Source organism: Dreissena polymorpha, chromosome 4 (genome assembly GCF_020536995.1).
Source record: "Dreissena polymorpha isolate Duluth1 chromosome 4, UMN_Dpol_1.0, whole genome shotgun sequence".
NCBI lineage: Eukaryota > Metazoa > Mollusca > Bivalvia > Myida > Dreissenidae > Dreissena > Dreissena polymorpha.
Genome location: NC_068358.1, coordinates 10,795,487 through 10,818,199, shown reverse-complemented (window position 1 = coordinate 10,818,199; position 22,713 = coordinate 10,795,487). Strand labels below are relative to the sequence as shown.

Below are 22,713 nucleotides of genomic sequence, written 5' to 3'. Positions count from 1 at the left end.
CATTTAGAAGTGAACGGAAAATGATAAATGAAGATAAACAACTTCATTCAATAAAAAATAACTTCCTTCAATCAATTTTACCCTTGCAAAATAAATCTTGAAAATAAAGTAGTCAAAGACGGTAAACAATGGCAAGAGATAGGTCTGATTTACAACTGCTTCTCTATTTGTCTCTTAAAAGATGTTACCAATTTTTTGTTTCAATACTCTCCAATTTACGAATACCTGAAGAATTAATGAAACCGGTCAACTGGCAAGAAATTGACCAGTCGCCAAACTATCGATCGCTCCGCCCACATAGTCACGTGGTCTAGTGATTAGAAAACTCCGACAAGCAGATCGCAATTATAGCGGATTACGTCAGTGAAATACTATATTTGTAACGATGTATCATGCTCTTTTCTATAATATAAATTATTAAAGCCGCACACTAAACTTAACTGCTTTGTCAAAATTAAATATAATCATAAATGCTTTAGAGAGAAATAGCGTAATAAAAATAAATGAGTTAACGGCAGACTGACTATCAGAAACGTTTCTTATACATATTATCGGGAGTTGATGAAAAATCCGTTGTTAAAATGAGCATTTATTTCATATTAATGTTGAACTTGTTTTAAACCGTCTGACAGTGAATCCGGTGGCTATTCATATATAATTTTGAAATATTTTTATTAAATGCAAATGACACATCCATATCATGATGTTTTTTTTGTTTAGTAAAAATGTTTAGATCTTTGTTTTATTGTGTTATTTTTAAAAAGACACCGATTTTTTTATTTAGATATAAATTAAATTTTGATTATAATCATAATTTAATACAGGCCTAATTTCGTGGTTTCATTAACAGATAGTCTAATATGCATTTTATTTCATTTATTTTTAATGCGAACCTGTTACATTTCACTATCGAAAAATGAAATGTTGGTATTACGGTGCTGTTAACGAACATTCGAATTGAATACATTTAGCATATTATGCATTTGTTTATTTATAACAAGATGTCCCTTATATGTTAATTGCAATTTTCACATTTCTTCCCGTATCAATATATGTTGTATTTGAAATTGTTGTTGTATTATAAGCCGTACATTTTACACTTGAAGTCGCTTTAACCCTTTACCACTTAGATACGTATTTTGACGTATGTGTAGTCCCTTAGAAAGTTAAATTGAATTTAAGACCATTCTTACTAGATTCAAGTTTTAAAAGCTTCATTTTCAACCCTCTGATACTGATGAGCAGCAAACAGCATAAAACCTGAACAGACTGCGAGTTACTCGCAGGCTGTTCTGGTTTTATGCTGGTTGCAAAAGCCATTTTCACTTTGCTTCTGAGTGGGAAAGGGTTAAATAAGCTGGCTAAGCCGCGTTGAAATCACCTTTTTGTTGTTTTTACTTTAGTTAAAACAATATTTAAGTTAACAATTTATAATGATTTCCCTTGTTTATGATCCACAGAAAATAAATAATTATTATTTAATTGGAAATCATTTAAGTAATTAAATAGTTTTCTTTTCTATTGTGCACAGTACCTAACAATGCCTTAATGTTCCTTCATTCTGAGATCCACGCAACATACTGTCATTTATTAATCAATGACAATTACGCTGAGATTAATAAGCACGTGTGGCAATTAATATGTTGCCAAAACTGCTTAATAATATTGTGCATCAAACGGTTTAACACGTTTTATAGAACACACAACTGTTGTGATTAAACTATTTATTGTGTTTGTTTTCTCATTACTCGTTCATATGTTCAAGAAATAAAATAATAACCTTTGTTCAAAAAATAAAGATAAAATAATAACCTTTTATAAATGTATAGCACCTACAATTTTGAATAATGATCGAACAGTAATGGTCATGCATTTGATATAAAATCTGTGTAAACTCTTAAAAATTACGTCCATTCCATATGTACTACACGCTTTGTTTGTCGGACAAAATGGCGGCCAGATAAGCGTTGCTGAGGGGTGTGTGAAAAATCGATATCTGATTGGCTGATCGAAAACTGTGGGCGGAGCGATCGATACTTGGCGACTGGTCAATTTCTCAAACATTCACATTCGTTATTATTGCAGGTCAAAATATGGGTTAGACAGCCACAGGGAACAAAGTTTGACAATCAAGCAGGAATTCAAAGCCTGTCTCACATTACCAAGAGCAAAGCTTACATGCTGGTGCTGATTACCAACACTGCTGAAATATTATAACAATTAAATAAATAATTGAATTTTGAATCTCGACAATGAATTGGTAATAGAAAGAAAGATAATTAATTTGTTTTGTACTTACAAATAAAAACATCACCGTTTGCCAGTGAGAATGACACTACTGCTGTATCACAGTGTATCATTGCATGGAAGAGTTCTTTAACACGTCAACAAAATACAGAACATGTCTGCTTCTAATATGAATCTGGATATTTATTTGTTTTGATTACTCAAAACATTAACAGTAAGTTAAGCAAACAGCAACTAACTTTTGTCACGAGTACATAATGTTAAGTTAATATTTCAACTAAGAAATTTTTAAAATTTTAAATTAATATTATCATCACCAAACGTTTAATGTTTTTTATAATAAGTATTGTATTTAACCTTCAAGTTAACAGGCGTTTAGCTTAACTTTTTGTCGTAAACTTGTAATATACCTGCCTACAGTAAGGACAGTCAGCTTTGAAATTATGAAAAATGATTAGGTTACATACCGGTACATTTTATTCAATTAACAGTGACATTCCAAATGAGACAGAGCCATAAACTGACTTTTATTTAGTAAGCTTTTATAAAATCAAGCTTGTTTATTGTAAGAAAACTAGGTGTTCATAAAAAAACATATATGAAATAGAGAGAATGAAATGAGCTTTCAAAATAAATTTTGTCTTATTTCATACATTTCACATTTTTAAATAATATATAGGTAGGGGAACACTAGATTCCTTGTCTGAACCCAAACTTAAAATCACAAAAACAAACCAGCCAACCTTATAGCAAATCAAGTGTTTTAACTGTTTTGAAATGAGATTAATTTTGCAGATAAACACATTTTATTACAATTCATTTACATTATAATGAGTAAATTAACTTTTCATGTCACTAAAACAAATGCTTTCAAAAGCTTTTTGGAGGTCTATAAATAAAACAGTTATGAATCAAATTTAATAAAGATTGTAATTCCACATGACATGTTTACAATAAAAATCTGATGAACAAAACAGAAAAATTATGCTTTTTTGTTTGCAATTTACAACCTTATAAACCATATGATTGTTACATACCTAAAAGTAATAGTCCTTCAACCACTTTCCCATACCGTCGGGTTGTGTGCCCATCAATGTCCGCATCAAACACTGATATGAGTTCACTGTTACCACTCAGTGGTTCATCAAAGAACACTATAGACACCTAAAATACAATTGAACAAAATACTTTAATCAAGTTTTGTCTTTGACACTATTGTTGCAGTGAAATATCACGAGTCAATATAAACATAATAGATTTTCTTTGGGCGATTTCAATTTGTGAAAAGTAAGAAACATTTATAGAATGCCATTCTTCTGACATAACTAGTTAAGAAACTCATTCTCACTCCCTAAACAAAGATTATGTCAAAATGATTTTCAAACATAAGAACTGAACTTTTACTTTACCTTTTCATTTGTGGAGAAACCTTCATCCTTCAGAGATACTTCTGTTTTCAAGCATTTATTCCGAAGAATAGCTCTTGAACATGTCCTGGGATACTGCATCTTAACCGCGCAGTATGTCAACAAGTCTTCTACTGTAGTAACTGCACTGTCTGCTACAACCAAGTTCAATGTCCTCTTCTTGAATACAATTCTCACTTGTATTGCTATTCTGTTTGGGAACAACTTCAACTCTAGCTGCATGTTGTTTTTTATTGCATAGTGCTGAAGCAAACTGTTACATTTCATCGGAACATCACGACAAAAAAGGCACATTGTCAACACATCTAAATTCCAATGTTCACTTATGCGTTCCACCAACTTTTGAACTGGCTCAAGCATATACATTTTAAAGGCCTTTTCTTCATTGTTAATTGGGTTCTTGATTTTTAACGTTTTTTGTTTCTTCAAACCAACATTCAAAGTGCATCCGCTTTTGCAATTGTTACCATAGGTTTGCGAAAGATCATCTAACTCATCGATAAGTTTTTCGTTGAAAACAAGTTTAATGGAATTTGCGTCACATGCCGCTAGCTTTCCTATCCTTTCGCGCAGATAAGCAGTAGAACACTGCTGTGGAACAATTAGCAACTTTTGTCTCATTTTCAATTCATTACTGACTAAAGTAACGGTGATTGCATCCTGGGAAGCAAAGTGAAGACTGATAGGAGTGTCATCCCTACGAGTTATACTTTGCATAGCCACACCTAAACAAATGTCATCTTGAATAATTTGGTCTCTGATACAAAGGTGTAGAATTTGGCCTTTTGTTTCATTTATGGCTTCAAATTCTCTTGAAAATTTTGTAAGGATTTTCTCTTTTGCTTCCAACACAGATTTGGCCCCATTTAAAGTACATATGAATCGATATTCACTGTCAGCATTTATGCTGTAGACTAATGTTACCTTCATATGACCAAACTGAAAGGCCTGCACTCTTGTCAGGTCTTGATTTTCCCTCAGTTGATCTTCAACTGCATTATAAATAATTCTACCGTCTTTACACAATGCTATAGACTTCCAACCTAGAAATTCCATCAGCATTTGTTTAAACTCATCTACTTTAATGTCAGCCTTCCACAAACCACATATGATTCTTGATAACCTATGTTCGTCTGTGTATGTCTCAATCAGGAGTTTGTTGAAGGGCATGTTTTGTACAATTTCGGGCAAAATGACAACAGTAGTTTTCAATGCTGATCCCTCTGTTTTCATATCAAAATGAACTATCTGCACTTGCTCAGCAGTTGTAGAAAATTGTTCACAAACACATTTCTTTAATGCCTGGTCTGTTAAGCCAGTCTTAGCTAACAGTCTTTGATCTCTTTGTGACTCTGTGAAAGTCTGCGACTTCCTCATATCAAAAACTTGATACTGACATACAAAAGTACTTGACAGTACATACGGTAACTGATACTGAGGAAGATAAGGAGACCCACAAAAAAAGCCTGTAGCTTCTAAAGCATGTTCATTCATCTGTCTCATGCAATGCAGAAGTTCTTCTGGGTTTCTTTCAATATATTCCTTTTCAGGATTTGATTGATAAATGCTTCTTTGTGTAAATATCGAGGTTTCGTCATCACCGTCTGTACTAGAATCTAAAATGGAACATATTAAATTCCCATTTTCAAAATGTGTCATATTTCTATGCATACTTTTAAGGATGTTTGAGCGTCCTTCACCATTCTGAATACACCATACATGTCTAACAAATCAATAGAAACTGATAAATACATGTATAAAGATTTATATTTTTATTAATTTGTTTCAAATTTCTTGTTTCCCAGGTTCAAAATATGCCCTTAACATTATGCAGTTATAATTAATTTATGAAATTTACCAGTATACCACTCCCACACCAACATAAGTTAAGATTTACATTTCTGTTTATAATACGTAAAATGCTTATCTGAATAAGGAAATAATTGAAAGATATATGGAGAATAACAGGTCACTGCCTGATTTTCTATAAGGGCTTAGAATAAAACAACAGCGAACTAATTTGCCAGTGTATCAAACATAGAAGCTTATAGAGTGACCTTGGTCTTATGGACCTAAGTTCCTTTATATGTGTGACATACAAACAAACAAAGCTTGTCACTTGTGTTTAGTTATTTAAACATCCACCAATGGTAAATAAAATTATTCTTAAAACCAAGTTAAAAGAGTTGATGTTGGCAGATGGTTCATGAAAAGCATTTTTCATAACAAATTTATTTACACTTATGCAAAGTTATTTTTAAAATCATCCTTGCTGTTTTAGGGCTTGATTTTGAAAAGTTCTATTTTACCATGTAATATGACCTTGACCTTGTATTTAGGGCCTGGTATGTATATAAATGTCAATTGTAACATACATGTAACTTCTGCCTGGTCAATTTGTAAATCAATCCATTTAAGTCTAGCTCTTTTAAGAGATAAGATTTGACCTTGAGTTGTGACATTGAGCTTGGAACTAAAGTGATTTGATATACCAATGCCCAAATGCCTGAGAAAGTTATGCTAGAGTCAACGTGCTCAGGACATATTTCTAACACTTGACATTTGACCTTGAATTAAATGTGACCTTGGTCTTTATTGTATGAACCTAACTCTTTCAGATGACACTCTGACCCATCATGCTTACCATTTCTGCTATATTATTTCAAATGTATCCATGCTGGATAATATGCTGTTAAATAAGCAGAAGTGTTTTTGATGAATATCATATATTTGACCTTAAAACTGTTAATTGTGACCTTGAACTTCCATAGACCTAGAGACCTGTTTTTTGTGTGTGTGCCACACTACTCTAATAGCAGTAATGCTTGTCATGTCAGCAAAGTTATTTGATAATATATGCATGCTAAACAATATGGATACATTTTGATACACCTGCAAGCACATTGGGCATTCTGTTGTATTTTTTGTGTACAGTAAGTGCAGGTGTTTGTTGACTCAGTTACAGTGCTGTTATGGTACATGTGCAGTAAGTGCAAGATTTGTTATCCCCACGCTTTTTGAAAAAAAGGTGGGGATATTGTGGTTATCTCCGCCGTCCGTCCGTCTGTCTGTCCGTCCGTCCTGGCCACTATCTCCTCCTACACTAAAAGCACTAGAACCTTGAAACTTACACACATGGTAGCTATGAGCATATGTGCGACCCTGCACTATTTGGAATTTTGATCTGACCCCTGGGTCAAAAGTTATAGCGGTTGGGGTGGGGCCGCGTCAGAAATTATCACTCATTTTTTTAGGTTATTTTACATTTACTTCTTTATTTCTACACCGATTCACTTCAAATTGATACTGGACCTCTCTTATGACAATACGGTCAATCTCAACCATGCATGGCCCCATTCCCAACCCTGCGGCGCCCCGCCCACATAGGCCACACCCACCAAAAATTTCCATTTACTATAATTTTTTCATTTCTACACGGATTCACTTCAAATTGATACTGAACTTTTGTTATGACATTAGGGTCAATCTCAACTATGCATGGCCCCAATCCCAACCCTGGGGCGCCCGCCCACATAGGCCACACCCACCAAAAAATTCCATTTACTATAATTTTTTCATTTCTACACGGATTCACTTCAAATTGATACTGAACTTCTCTTATGACATTAGGGTCAATCTCAACTATGCATGGCCCCATAACCAACCCTGGGGCCCCGCCCACATAGACCACACCCACCCAAAATTACCTTTACTATAATTTCTTCATTTCTACACCGATTCACTTCAAATTGATATTGAACTTCTCTTATGACAATACAGTCAATCTCAACTATGCATGGCCCCATTACCAACCCTGGGGCACCCCGCCCACATAGACCACACCCACCCAAAATTGCCTTTTACTATAATTTCTTCATTTCTACACCGATTCACTTCAAATTGATACTGAACCTCTCTTATGACAATACGGTCAATCTCAACTATGCATGGCCCCATTACCAACCCTGGGGCCCCGCCCACATAGACCACACCCGCCCAAAATTGCCTTTTACTATAATTTCTTCATTTCTACACCGATTCACTTCAAATTGATACTGAACTTCTCTTATGACAATACGGTCAATCTCAACTATGCATGGCACAATTACCAACCCTGGGGCGCCCTGCCCACATATGTCACACCCACCCAAAATTGCCTTTTACTATAACTTCTTCATTTCTACACCAATTCACTTCTAATTGATGATGAACTTCTCTTATGACAATACGGTCAATCTCAGCTATGCATGGCCCCATTACCAACCCTGGGGCACACCTAGGTCAAACATTCGGCGTGGGGATACGCGTCGGCCTCTGCCGCGCCATTTCTAGTTTACTTAGTTACAGCGCTGAATATGTAAGTGTGCAGTCTGTGCACCGTTTACTTGACTCACATACAGTGCTGAATGAACATGAGCAATGAGTGCATGTTTTGTTGACTTGGTTTAAGTGCTGAGAATGTAATTGTGCAGTCTGTGAAAGTCTATGTAGACTCACTTACATTGGTGAAAATTTAATTGTGCAACCGATAAGTGTTATCAAGTAAAATACATTTACATAAATCAAAGGTTTCACACAATTGCAAACAGTTATGTGATACATTGAATAACATCATGTCGATTAGAGCCAGTTATGATAATCCTAACGAATAGGATTAGCTGGTTGCTTTAGAAATGTAGTGGTTAATGATTCACATTAGCGTAAATCATAAGATTGTTTTGTTTCTACAACAATCCTGCTCAAAACAAAAAGCATGACAAACTAGAGCTTTGTCACAGACGTGACGTATACCCCCACATGCTGCATTGACACAGACTATTTTGCATGCTGTCTTCACAAAAGAAGAGAAGCTAATTTATGCAATTTTTAAGAATTATTACATGTATGGCATTATCATTTATGGCCATTTTGACCTTCAAACTTTTGAATTCTTTCGCATGACACACAATCCAATGACTGTGAACAAAATTAATTTACAGAGTCATTTGAAAATCTCACAATGAACTACATAGTTATTGCTCGGACAAGATCATTTAAGGCCATTTTTGACCTTTGAACTCAAAGTGTGACCTTGACCTTGGAGAAATCGACGTAATTCTTTCGTGCAACACACAGTCAAATGATGGTGAACAAATGATTTTAAAATCTCACAATGAACGATGTAGTTATGGCCCGGACAAGCTCATTTATGGCCATTGTTAACTTTTGAACTCCAAGTGTGACCTTGACCTTGGAGATATCAACATAATTCTTTTGCGCGACACACCGTCCAATGATGGTGAATAAATGACCCAAATGATTTTAAAATCTCTCATTGAACGACATAGATATGGCCCAGACAAGCATTTTACCTTTGAACTCCAAGTGTGACCTTGACCTTGGAGATATCGAAGTAATTCTTTCGCGTGACGCACCGTCCCATGATGGTGAACAAATGTATCAAGTCATTTTAAAATCTAACAATAAATGACATAGATATGGTCCGGACAAACTTTCTGTTTAAAACGCACCAAGTGACCCCGTGACCTAGTTTTTAACCCGACATGACTCATATTCAAACTTGACCTACACATCATCTAGATACCACTTCTGACCAAGTTTGGTGAAGATCAGATAAAATTTTCGGGACCGACAGACCGACAAAGTGACTCCTATATAGCCCCCATTACCAGTAATGGGGGTATTAAAATACCACATGTTGAATGTATGTTTGCTGGTTCACGAATATATTAAAAATAAACTATTATATCGTAGCTTGCATATTTTATTGAATTAATTTCAGATTCACACAATTCATATAGCTATATTTTAAATACAGTGAACAAAAACAGTCCCAAGGTAAATTTCTGTAAGACACATTGAAACATATGAAATGATTTCAAACCTGTTTAAAATTTAATAATGCTGAAATCTCTGGCATCTGACAAACTAGCACCATCATTAATCAACATCAGTCTGAAACAATGTCATACTGTGTATGTTTCAATAATACTTTGTCTATAAAATTTGAATACACATAATTTGCAAACAAAAATTGCATCTTTATTTTTAGACAAAAAAATGTAAAAATATATATGCAAACAAATTAGGAGTAATAGCTGTAAGGGTATACAGAGAGAGCAAGTGTGTTGAGGCTGTGACATTATAAGTGCTAAATCTGTAAGTGTGCAGTAAGTATATGCGTGCAGTCTGACAGTATGAAAATGCAGCTTATATATTGTAAGTGTTTACTGTAGACATGAATTTTATTATAGACCTTACCATATCTTGCTCTGGAGAACTCTGTTGTTCCAGCCATTTCTTTGCTTCCTATGATGTTTTTACTACAAGATATAATAGCTAGAATATTGATATGGAAAGAAGTTTATAGATGATTTTATGTTGAAACATCTTGTTTATAAGTTTTACATGAAACAAAATTGTAATAGAACTCTATATGTGATGTTTTTTTATCATTATGAACATTTTTGATAAGCCAGTCATATCGTGACAGCCCGTTAACATACTAACAGTATTAAACTGACAACTGTCACACTTGAATAAGAGATATGGGGATTTAAATGGTTCATTACCTAATGGCTTTCGGGTTTGGCATTAAACCTGCAGGTTTTATAGTCTTGCCCTGCCCTAGTGGGTAATATACATGTATTTGGAAAAAAGAAGTCATACTGGGTTAACTGGGCAATACAGGGAAATACCAATGAATGAAAAGGGGATATGGGGCAAAGCATGCTCTATCACAGACAAATTAAGTTAATAAGACAGAGTTTTCCATATTGTTGTGACAAGCTAAATTGAGTTAAGCATGGGATTGCTGATTTTCTATATAAAAATCCAATACTTTGCAATATGTAGATTTAAGATCATTTCTACATATGAAATGGATTTTGAATCAAATTTATTAGAGGGTAAAATTCAATTATTCAGTTTAAACTGCCTGTCCATTCAGTTAGCTTACCGTATGTTCAATGTTTTCCCAGGATTTAAAAACCTAATGCCTTTAAATGCCTTGCATTTTTTGCATACAATTATGAAATTCCCAACCTGTACATACTTATTCTTAATTATCTAATATCTGACTTATAAAGCTGAGCAATTATGATAGAATTTTTTTCATGGAAAATAAAAGCAATATGTTTGCATAACAGAAATTGTTTTAATGATATAAGTTATCATAGCATTTACAAACAATAACAAATTCAAACAAGACTATTGTCAAGCAATATGATCCCCTACCGGTGAAACTCCACCATTTTCAGCAATATTTCTAGTCTATTTGTTGCCAAAGCAACTAGTATTATTGACATATGAACAAAATGAAATGACGTGCATAATCTCCTTATTGCCATCTATTCATGTTTCAAGTTTCATGAAAAAATATGAAGAACTTTTAAAGTTCTCGCAGGATCCACCATTTTCAGCAATATTTCTAGTCTATTTGTTGCCATAGCAACCAGAATTCTTTACGTAGGAACAAAATGAAATGACGTGCATAATCTCCATATTGCCATCTGTCCATGTTGCAAGTTTCAAAAAAAATCATATGAAGAACTTTTAAAGTTCTCGCAGGATCCAGAAAAGTGTGACAGACTCACAGACTCACACACAGAGCGCAAACCATAAGTCTTGTTTCATTGGTAAGGGACAATAAGCTGATGGAAAATGTATTGCCCAGTAGCATACAAAATATTGCCCACTTTGGCATTACATTGTCTTGCCTGGAACAGGAAAACACACGTTCTCTCAATATTTTTTCTTGGAGCAGGAATTTTGAGCTTACTCTGTCTGCTTTTAAAATGTCCTATCATCATTCAATTCAATAACATACTGTATGCATGCATGATGGTCTTTTGCAAATCTCCAAATATTGCACACACTTTTTAATGAATTATGAATCATTTGTAACTAACATATATAGAGACAAAGATTTGGTTTTCCCATTCAATTATACTTGTAGATTAAACAAGAACCCAACAAATTAACAAAATTTAATGTTATAAAATGTTATAGATCGCAGAGTGGTCTATTAAGCTGTAGGCTTTTACTCCAGGACTCCAAGGGTCAGTGGTTCGAGCCCAGTTGAGGGTAGTTGCAATAATTGAACTCACAGCTTTATAACCCAAACGGTTGCCGCCATAGCAAAAATTATCAAAGGCTCTGGGAGTACGTTTATATGGACTAGGTTGAGGGTTACTTATTAAAAATATTTTTATAATTGTATTCTTTTTCTTTTTACTGGAGCTTTTTAGATCCAATGTTTACATTTATCAATATATTTATCATTTAATAACAAACTTCAATCCATGTCAAAATCTGTGAAAAGGCTCATTAATGGTTATCAATTATTTTACATAAAATAAACGGGTTTGCACTTCACTTAGTAAATTATCATTCACAAATATTATCGTGGTACATTTTAATTTAAGTCTATTCACATGACATTTGCGATTTCACAATATAACGCAGATGATGCAATTGCTAAATATAAACAATTGCGACTATTCACATAATTAACATTAATCATTATCTACATTATTGTAGTCCACACAATACGTTGTTAAAGTAAATATAGATATAAACGCCGAATGTTTTGACCTAGGTGTGCCCCAGGGTTGGTAATGGGGCCATGCATAGCTGAGATTGACCGTATTGTCATAAGAGAAGTTCATCATCAATTAGAAGTGAATTGGTGTAAGAAAATGAAGAGAGTTATAGTAAAAGGCAATTTGGGTGGGTGGACATATGTGGGCAGGGCGCCCCAGGGTTGGTAATTGTGCCATAGTTGAGATTGACCGTATTGTCATAAGAGAAGTTTCAGTAATCAATTTGCAAGTGAATCGGTGTAGAAATGAGAAATTATAGTAAAAGGCAATTTTGGGGCGGGTGTGGTCTATGTGGGCGGGGCCCCAGGGTGGTACTGGGGCCATGCATAGTTGAGATTGACGTATTGTCATAGAGAGGTTCAGTATCAATTGAAGTGAATCGGTGTAGAAATGAGAAATTATAGTAAAAGGCAATTTTGGGTGGGGTGTGGTCTATGTGGGCGGGGCGCCCCAGGGTTGGTAATGGGGGCCATTGCATAGTTGAGATTGACTGTATTGTCATAAGAGAAGTTCAATATCAATGTGAAGTGAATCGGTGTTGAAAATATTATTTTAAATAGATTAAATGCATCAAAGTAGTGAATAAAATATTACTAAATAACTTACCTGACCTGTTGAAGCAAACTACAAAAGCTCTCTCAGTAAAGTATCAAACATTGTGTACACACCGTGCTGTATTACCTGTTTAAAAAACCCGGGGATTTCCTAGTTTCGCTTTAGATTGGAATTTCCGGGCGGCCCGAATTTCCGGAAAAATGGCTGCTTCCACGTCAATTTTTACAACACAACACTATTTGAGTTTTTGCACCTGTGTGTGATGCAAACAGGTCAAAGTAAATATTATTTATAGAAAACTATATCATACGATAATGGTCACTCCTGTTAAGAAGTTTGCAATTAAAATTAAAGCACTGTATTCAATTAGGACAATATCATATGTTTCGGATATTGAAGTGTATTTCGGACGTTATATTTAATTAATTTAGGAAAAGTGTTTTGAAGTCAGTTAACCAGTTTAATCATTGATTTTTTTTAATTTCCAGCTGTGTTTTGATAAATGGAAATTAACAAAACATTCTAAGTTGTGTACCAAATATTTTGCATATACAGGTAGTGGCTAGGCGTGATGAATTAACTGACACACAGTGACAGTATGGGTCAGTTGTTGCAGCGATTGCAGGAAAGTGGACTGGCAGCATATCAGTACCAGAGCGATGGCAGGAACAGCCACATCACGGCCCCGATGAAGTTCCCTGACCTGTCATTCCTCCCACCAGAAATCAGCCTCCATGTTTTGTCCCACCTTGACGCCACTGACCTCTGTTTGGCAGCCTGTGTGTGGAATGAACTTGGCAATGATGAAGTGCTTTGGCAAAGGTTAGCAACTGGTTGAAGTGATTTCTTTTTCATGTTGCCATGGTTTAGTGGATATGGCCTCTGCATAGGAGATTACAGGTTCGCTCCCCCCTGTAATTGTGTTCTTTCGATCTCCCTAAAAGACTTAAGAGCTAAATTAAATAAATGTATAAATTTAAGAAAAGCTAGTTTTGCCCCAGTGCAGCATTCTTCCATAGCATAACTTGATTTTTGTTACTCCTATGTTTAAAACATAATACTTAAGCAGAACCTTATGTCTAAAACAGAGGATGCTATGTAATTGTTACATAAAGATAGATAACTTAATGATGCTTAGAAAACTTAAATTACTGGGAGTGGTTTACTTATTAGTAGGGATATAAATTATTGGTTGCTGGTTCGCCCACAGTTGATGAAAGGGCAGGTCAATTTTATAAATTGGTATTCTGACTGGGCTAAAAGCTTGAAGAAAACTTTAAAGCTTGACAAATTTTCCCTTAAGTTTATTTTATTAAGAATTAAGCTTGAGGTTCATAAAGAGGCATAATGCATTGAGTCATATCAGTCATGTTGTGTTGTTGTCTGATTTTGTTTTCCTAAAAGTTATTTTAAGATATTATGAAGTGTACTTGGTTCTGGGCTCCTTATTCTTTTTGCAGGCAGCCAAAGTAGTTAAGATATTTGCTTGTCTGTAAAAAGATACCGTTGATCCCTGCTTATTAATGTATATAAACTTATCTTAATTAAATACATTAAATTCAATTCTATTTACCGGTACTCCACAATTATGAGTCCTAGCAATAAAAAACAACACTTACCGGTAATGTTATGGAGAAGCCTAAAATGCATTGACAAAAATCAAAGAAAATATCATACCACTGCACATTAAATTTCTATATCAGCAGTCCTTAAATAAGCATTTGAATTATTTAATTATTACCTCATGCACAATTTCAGCTTGTGCAAGACATCTTGGGGCTGTGTCAGCATATATCACGTTGCTCGGAAACATGGAGACTTCTCATATCGCAAGCTGTACCTGGTACTGGATGAAGCAACTCTTACTTTCAATGCAGACCCATTTGGTGTAAGGTTTTGACTGATAATACTTGTGGTGATAATCTCATTAAATAAAATAATTTCATTCAATTTTATTTTTAAAATCACTTGATGCATAAGTTCTAGATGGCAATATTTTTTTTATTCATTATGAAATGTGTTACAAACACTTAATTGTTTTCTAGATTTCACTTGATTATTATGTATAAACTTACTTGTTTTTAACATTTTTCCTAGTAAAAAGGGTTGTTTTTCTTGTTTGATGACCGGTATAATACATAAATTTGTTTTTGAAAGTATGAATAATTTTATAACCTGTCAAACTGTGAACAATATCGGATATCATCTTCTAACTGATGCACATGCTTACAAAATATTTTTACAACTGATTATTCTATGCTCACTATTTTACTATGATATCATTAGTTGAAAATGATGTAATTTTTGTACGTATGCTTGCGTTTGAAGGGTGAAGACTACCTCATCAAAAGAGGCCTTGTAGACAACTGTCCAATGGAAATAGCAAAATTCATCCAAACAACTAAAAAAATCAAATCTGAACCGAAACGGCGCTTCTTAGAAAAAAGGTAACTTGTGAAACATTTTACCAAAATGTCTGAATATATGTATTCATTCTATATATCTGTTTCCTTTTTTTACAGACGAATTTGTTATGACATTATTTAATTTTGTTTCGATTAAGATCAAGAAATTTGTTATGAAATTTCAATTTACTTTGTACGAAAAGTTAAAATGGGGGAAAATTTGACCGTTTCTAGCCAAACGAGAGAAAACCATAGATGGCAGTTTAGCAATGCATATAATACCTAATTAATGCTAATCCACATTTCTCTTAAAAATTGTTGGTTATTATATTTAAAGAAAGTTTCAAATTCTATGAAAGTTGTGTTTTTTGTATAATGTTTTAATCTCAGTCCACTATGATGGTCTCAGTTATAATTATGATAAAGGAAGCTGTTTTGATGCTTCATGTTTTTCTTTGTTCAAAAATTGAAAGACAATAAGACTGTTTCTACAAAGTAACCCCACAAGAGAAAGCTTATCGTCGCTGTCGTTCTCAAACCTCGTAGCTACAAAATGCCAACTTTTCAGGAGAGAGAAAAAAACGTCTCATTTTTTTTTATAACGATGTTTTAGAAATTGAAATTCTGTAAAAATACCAAACAAATGAAGCTGCAAAATACGGTATAAGCCGTAGACGCGTAAGTCATACTGATAAGTCATACTGACAGTCAGACATGGTGGCTACGATATTTTGTCACCACAGTTTTGTCATTTTTATGAGGTACGACAATTCGTCCTGATAGGAAACCTCGTAGTTGCAAATAAATTTTTTTAGAAAAACGTTTTTTTCAAATTTGTCCAAACGAAACGACGTACCTATAGGTGAAATGGCGTCGCTACGACTTTTTGCCGGGGAAAAAGCCAACAATCATTCTACAACATTTCGTCACGTGGCTTTTTCAAGGGCTCTGATTGGCGTAGAGCTACGAGATATAGCACAAAACACGCACCAGACTTCATATATTCGGAAAAGACGAAAAAAATATTTTGGAAATTTTGGGAGCTACGAGGTTTGAGAACGACAGCGACGTTATACTGGTTATTCATTCAGATAATCCCTAATTATTGCTAATACATATTTCTCTGTGAAAATTGCTGATTATCTTATTTGTGGAAAAAATGTTCAGTGATGGTTTTTATTGCAATATTTCAATCTCATTGACAATTGATACCTATCATTGCTTTGACAGACGTGACGTCCTTGACTGTGTAATGCAGCTACAGAATTATGAGAATCAGTTCCTGCCGAATGCAATGCGTAAACTGTTCCGGCATATATCAGCTCCAAGGGAGAGAGGCAGCTACCTAGAACACATCATTGATCGGTTTGCAGAACGGTTTTGCAGCTGTAACCCTAAGCTTGGATTAGAAAAAGGTAATGGAATGTATATTATTTTGTATAATATGTATTTGTATGCTTTTGATTTGTTTAAATAATGGGCTTATGTTGTTCTGTAGACTTTAAGTTTTGTTGAGTCTGTTAGTATGTACATGTGTACTTTTATTTATTAGTCAGATGATTGTCTAGATGAGATGCTACTTTTGGCATTTTTAGCTCGACTATTATATATGAAATATATATAGTGGAGCTATCCTACTCACCCCGGCGTCGGCTTGACCGTTGGAATGTCAACGTTTGCATACCACCTCCAATATTTTCTATGTCCCTTGACAAATTGCTTTTATATTTTACAACTTCTTAACCAACATGATCCCAACCTATAAACAAGAGCACACAACTGTATCAAGCATTTTGTAAGAATTATGGCCCTTTTTTCACTTAGAATATGCATATTATCGATAAATCTATGTCAAAGTTTGCGTACCACCTCCAATATTTTCTATGTCCCTTGACATATTGCTTTTATATTTTGCATACTTCTTTACCAACATGACCCCAACCTATAAAGAAGAGCAGACAACTGTATCAAGCATTTTGTAATAATTATGGCCCTTTTTTCACTTAGAATATGCATATAATTGATAAATCTATGTTAAAGTTTGCGCACCACCTTTAAATTGCCATAACTTCTTTATTTATGATCAGATTTGATTCATGCTTTGACAAAACAACACTTTCCTGACATGCCACAATGGACTCCACCCAAACCATCCCCCCACACCCCACCCCAGAATCCCCCCCCCAAAAAAAAATTAACAACAAAAAAACATTTTTTTTTTCTCTTCTTTTTGAAAGAGCATCTAATAAATGACCACACCCACATTTTACTCCCCCCCTCCCCCCACCGCACCCCCACCCAAAAAGATTTTTTTTGAAACATGGTAAAAAAACAACACAAATACTTATTTATTTTATTTTTGAGGGACAGTCCAACCATCCCACCCAAGCTATTGATATCAAACTTGAAATAAAATCTTATTAGTTTGTTTTATGTCTTTACAAATGTTCAATAGATTGTGGAAAATATACATGAACTCAGAATTGTCTATAAAGTACAACTTCTTTAAGACATAAACGATCAATGTTTTAATTATGGTCCTCTTCCACTTAGAATATGACTATATTACCTTGACCTTATTGAATATTAACAATTTCCCCATGATGGTTTTCGTTATACTGCCAAGCACTCGAATAGTCGAGCGCGCTGTCCTCTGACAGCTCTTGTTTTGCCCCCGGTAGGGTGGCATATAGCAGTTAAACTGTCAGTCCGTCTGTCTGTCTGTCAGTCAGTCTGTATGTCCGTCAAAAAACTTTAACATCGGCCATAACTTTTGCAATATTGAACATAGCAACTTGATATTTGGCATGCATGTGTATCAAGGTCAAGGTAATCCTTCAAGGTCAAAGGTCAAAATAACAAATCCAAGGGAAGTAACAAGCTTTAAAGGGAGATAATTTATATTTATCATTTAGCTCATTTTCACAAGGGAAGTAATATAAATATTACTTCCCTTGTGAAAATGATCTGTACCTGCCAAATGATATAATCCAAAGGGATATGATAAAAAAAATTTTTTTTTAATAAAAGCAGCGCAGTAGAGGGCATTGTGTTTCTGACAGCCCATCTCTTGTTAAATCTCCGCACAGAATTGAAGAAATAATAGTTAATACTGTTGATTAGTTATCATGCTGAAGGCATTCAAACAAAAGCTTGAACAATTCAATAGAAATATAGATACCGTAAACTGTACATTATGTTACTACATATGTTGGTCACAGAGCTAAAAATTTATTTTGAAATTTAAAACTTTAAAACTCTTGTTCTCTTAAACCCAGATGCTTGTTCAAATCTTATATTGGGGTCAAAACTTGCCATGCGCCAGGGGTCACCTGATTTATATATACTTGTATAGTAAATAACTTAAATTCTTCAAATTCTCAACAGCAAGGCTCAGAGATTAAATAGTTGGTGTGTAAAATTGTGTATTGGTGCTTTACTTAGTTTGTTCAAATCATGAACCTGGTTTTATACTGGCCATTCTTCTGTAGACACATGATATTTTGTATAGACTTATATAGTAAACAACTAAAAAAATCTGTTCTGAAACTCCAAGGGTCAGAGGTTTAATATTCATAGTGAAATGTTGTATAGATGTCCTCTACGAAGTGAGTTCAAACCATGCCCCTGGGGTCAAAACTGGTCATGCCTTAAGGGTCACATGATTTATACAGGCTTATGTGGTATAATAACTCAATATTTAGTGTGTAGCATCAACTCGTTTTCCTCTTATCAGTTTTTATGCCCCCTTTCGAAGAAAAGGGGGTATATAGTTTTCGCACTGTCCGTTGGTCAGTCTGTCACACTTTTCGTGTCTGCTCTCTAATTCAAATAGTTTTCATCCGATCTTTACCAAACTTGGTCAGAAGTTGTATCTAGACAATATCTAGGTCAAGTTCGAATATGGGTCATGCCGGGTCAAAAACTAGGTCACGGGGTCGCTTAGTGCATTTCAATAACTTGTATCAAAGCGTTTATTTGGGGCATTTGTCATCCTATGGAGACAGCTCTTGTTTTTCAAATCATGCCCCAGGGATCAAACTGGACATGCCCCTGTAGTCAAGTAAAGGAGGGGTGGAATTGTTTATATTTATTTTAATTGCATTTATATATGGTTTTTGACATCAGATTGTTGTCATCTATAAATATTTTGCAAATCATACCCCTGGGTGAAAAAATGGCAATGCATCATTACACAGGTGGAAATTCTTGGCAAAAGTAGCTAGAAAACATCTTATTATTGCAAGTAACGAAAAACATGTAGTTTAAGAGTTTTTTGTTTACATTGATTAACCAAATGTTTTCTTTTCCTTGTAGACGCGGTGTACGTGTTGTGTTTTTCTCTCATCATGCTGTCAGTGGATCTGTCAAGTCCACACGTGAGAAACAAGATGTCTAAGCGAGAGTTCATCAAGAACACAAAACGTGCAGCTACTGGTGTGAATGAGGACCTCGTAGGGGACTTATATGACAATGTCTATCTGGTGGGCCATGTGGCAGCTGCCATGTGACAGTGGATATATATCATAGCTTGAAAGTAGATATGAGCCCCGGTCTGGGAAAACTGGACTTAAAGTATTTGCATAAAGTGTAGTCCCAGATTAGCCTGTGCAGTCATCATAGGCAAATCAGGAATGACAATTTTCTCTTAGAATGGATTTTTTTTAGGAGATACTTTCTTTATGTAAAAATGTCATAAAATAAAAAATTGCTGTCCCTGATTAGCCAGTGCAGACTGGACAGGCTAAACTGGGAGGACACTACGCACATTCATTTATCCCAGTCTGCCCAGAACAAGGCTAGTATCTTCACAATGTTACACAAGATATATAACTTATAATGCAGCTGTCATACGATGTTTGTTATTAAAATCCATGTCAAGTCTGCGATGTGATATTTTATATGTTAACGATAGGAAAGTCACTATTTTAACAATGTGGCACCTGCCATTGCCAATTTAGCGAAGCAAGTTATGAGGCAGCTGCCTTGAGAACTAAATTTTAACTATATGACAGCTGCTTTGTTACAATGGACAGTAATCAGTAATGTGACAGCTAAAATATGTCATTGTAGAGATTTTGGTCATATAACTTGTGCCATGTGATAAGGCAGATATTTTTTGTCTTTTGTATGTGAAAAAAAATCAAAATTCTAAATACCAAGTGTCTGAAAACCTATTCAACCGAGTCAATTACATCCTTCTTATTCTGTTACTTGATATATTGCACAGAACAAAAGGCTGTATAAGCAAGTTTGTGATGGTAAAGAATGTTTTAAGATAAACATATCAAATCAAAGGTATCAAAATGTAGAGATGTTTTCAATATAATGTACCTGAGACTCCCGTGTTTAAATTTGAAAAAATACTCGAAAAATAATAAGCTGCTTACCTGTGTTATTTTGATACTTCATTATCATTCCTTTATCACAAATCCACATTAGATGTATATTCAGTTTTGCTCTGCCTGTTTATGTAGTCTTACAAAAAGCTTAAGCAATCTATTTGGTCTGACAAAATCTAATAACTTGTCGGACTGAAGTTATATTTAAAAAATAATGTTTAAATCAGGGTTATTTTTTTAAACTTTAAAAAGCTTATTTTGACACTAAATTGTTTGCAAATGTCCATGAAACTATGGGCTCTATAAGTTTTGTGAAATTATTTTATTTAGTGATAGCATTGATTTGTTTTTATCCTAATTGTTCTGATGGTGTAAATAGACTTTTTTTTTGCAGGTCTTCTGCAAAAACATACTAATGAAATCAATCCATCCCTTGTGTATCAGTACACATCAGCTGTACCCAGTCTTGTTAAATTGAATGTACCAAACTCCTAAATTGAGACCGTAACCATTTATTTGTTTCCCTTTGTTTTTTCTCTTTAGATGGTCAAAAGCAGACTACTAAAAATAAGTATACTTAAAATGATTTGTATAATGTTCTTACTGAACAATATAGGAAGTGACAAATTCATAAAAAAATAGACATTTTAGTAAACTTTCAATTTCAACTGATAATTTCAGAATTTGTTGCTTTATTTTTAACCCGGTTTTCCGAAGGAAAAAACTGGTTATTAGATTGGCGAATGCGGGCGGGCTGGCTGGCTGGCTGGCGGGCTGGCTGGCGGGCGGAACAAGCTTGTCTGGGCCATTACTATGTCGTTCATTGTCAGATTTTAAAATAATTTGGCACATTTGTTCACCATCATTGGACGGTGTGTCGCGCGAAATAATTTCGTCGATATCTCCAAGGTCAAGGTCACACTTTGAGTTCAAAGGTCAAAAATGGCCATAAATGAGCTTGTCCGAGCCATAACTATGTCGTTCATTGTCAGATTTTAAAATCATTTGGCACATTTGTTCACCATCATTGGACGGTGTCTCGCGCGAAATAATTACGTCGATATCTCCAAGGTCAAGGTCACACTTTGAGTTCAAAGGTCAAAAATGGCCATAAATGTCCCTTGAGATATAACCTTCATATTTGGTATGCATGTGTATATGGACAAGGCCTTTCCATACGCACAACAATTTTGACCCCTGTGACCTTGACCTTGAAGTAGGGGTCTGCGTTTAGGTTTCAAAATCTGCGTTTAGGTTTCGAAAAATGCTCTTAACTTCTATGTCGCTTGAGATATAACCTTCATATTTGGTATGCATGTGTATATGGACAACGCCTTTTCATACGCACACAAATTTTGACCGTCTGTCCGTCCGTCCGTGTGTCTGTCCGAAAACTAACGTTGCTCATAACTTTTGCAATATTGAAGATAGCAACTTGATATTTGCCATGCATGTGTATCTTATGAAGCTGCACATTTTTAGTGGTGAAAGGTCAAGGTCATCCTTCATGGTCAAAGGTCAAAAAAAAAAAAATTCATGTGCATATCTCCAATGTCAAGGTCGCCACGACTCAAAATAGATTTATTTTAAAACAAACTTACAAAGGGGGTTAATTTTCTTTGTTCATTTCAAAAGTTCAGTTTGAGTTGTCTCCCTTTATCAGATTTTTTTTCACAATGAAAACCTGGTTTTGTGACAATTTTGTCCCTTGTTTGTAAATTCATTAAGTACCTTATTTCAAGAAAATAAGTTCTACAGTTACGCTGTCTGTTTATAAAACCACAAAACCGTAAGTGAATGTATAGTGGAAAGTACAGCTCCTGACGTGACTGCAAATGCACAGCTAGTCTGGAACCAAGCTGGCTACATTGAGCATAAAACCCTTTTTGTATGATGCAGCTCATTTATAATTTTTTTTTGTTGAGAACCTTTAATTCTAACAGTATTTTGAGAAGCTATTGTTCACTTTTTTGTGTTGTTGATGCAACACACTCATTAACATTTACTTTGTGTGTTTTTATGTTATGTTTATAATTAGATATATGTTACTTTTATTAATCTTGTTTTGATATAATTTATTAAGTGCTGTTTTACAAGGTTGTTTTTGTATTTTGAAGTAAACAAAGTAAACCAG

At 34.5% G+C, this 22,713-nt stretch overlaps 2 protein-coding genes across 5 annotated transcripts in view; one reads left to right on the top strand and one right to left on the bottom strand.

Annotated features, from left to right (window-relative positions):
- The window catches only part of LOC127878129 (uncharacterized), a 27,525-nt gene extending 14,555 nt beyond the window's left edge, over positions 1-12,970 (bottom strand). The window contains exons 1-4 of one of the 2 annotated variants that reach the window (XM_052424551.1): positions 12,889-12,963; positions 9,936-9,997; positions 3,657-5,290; positions 3,285-3,411 (exon numbers count right to left, since the gene is read on the bottom strand). In XM_052424551.1, coding sequence (XP_052280511.1) covers positions 3,285-3,411; positions 3,657-5,290; positions 9,936-9,972 — 1,798 coding nt within the window. In that variant the 5' untranslated portion in view covers positions 9,973-9,997; positions 12,889-12,963. Of the gene's footprint in view, positions 1-3,284; positions 3,412-3,656; positions 5,291-9,935; positions 9,998-12,888 lie in introns of both variants that reach the window. The other variant, XM_052424552.1, reaches the window with a different exon arrangement.
- On the top strand, positions 12,964-22,713 carry LOC127878137 (F-box only protein 8-like). Of its 3 annotated transcripts, XR_008048746.1 has the most exons (7): positions 12,964-13,110; positions 13,388-13,654; positions 14,591-14,720; positions 15,161-15,279; positions 16,468-16,652; positions 19,555-21,514; positions 21,677-22,713. XR_008048746.1 is itself a non-coding variant. In XM_052424574.1 (6 exons), the coding sequence occupies exons 2-6, from the start codon at positions 13,431-13,433 to the stop codon at positions 19,746-19,748; spliced, it is 852 nt and encodes a 283-aa protein (XP_052280534.1). In that variant the 5' UTR covers positions 12,964-13,110; positions 13,388-13,430; the 3' UTR covers positions 19,749-22,713. The 3 variants fall into 3 exon arrangements, 2 of the variants coding, with proteins under 2 accessions (XP_052280534.1, XP_052280535.1); XM_052424574.1 differs by having other exon boundaries at positions 19,555-22,713; XM_052424575.1 differs by having other exon boundaries at positions 13,008-13,104; positions 19,555-22,713.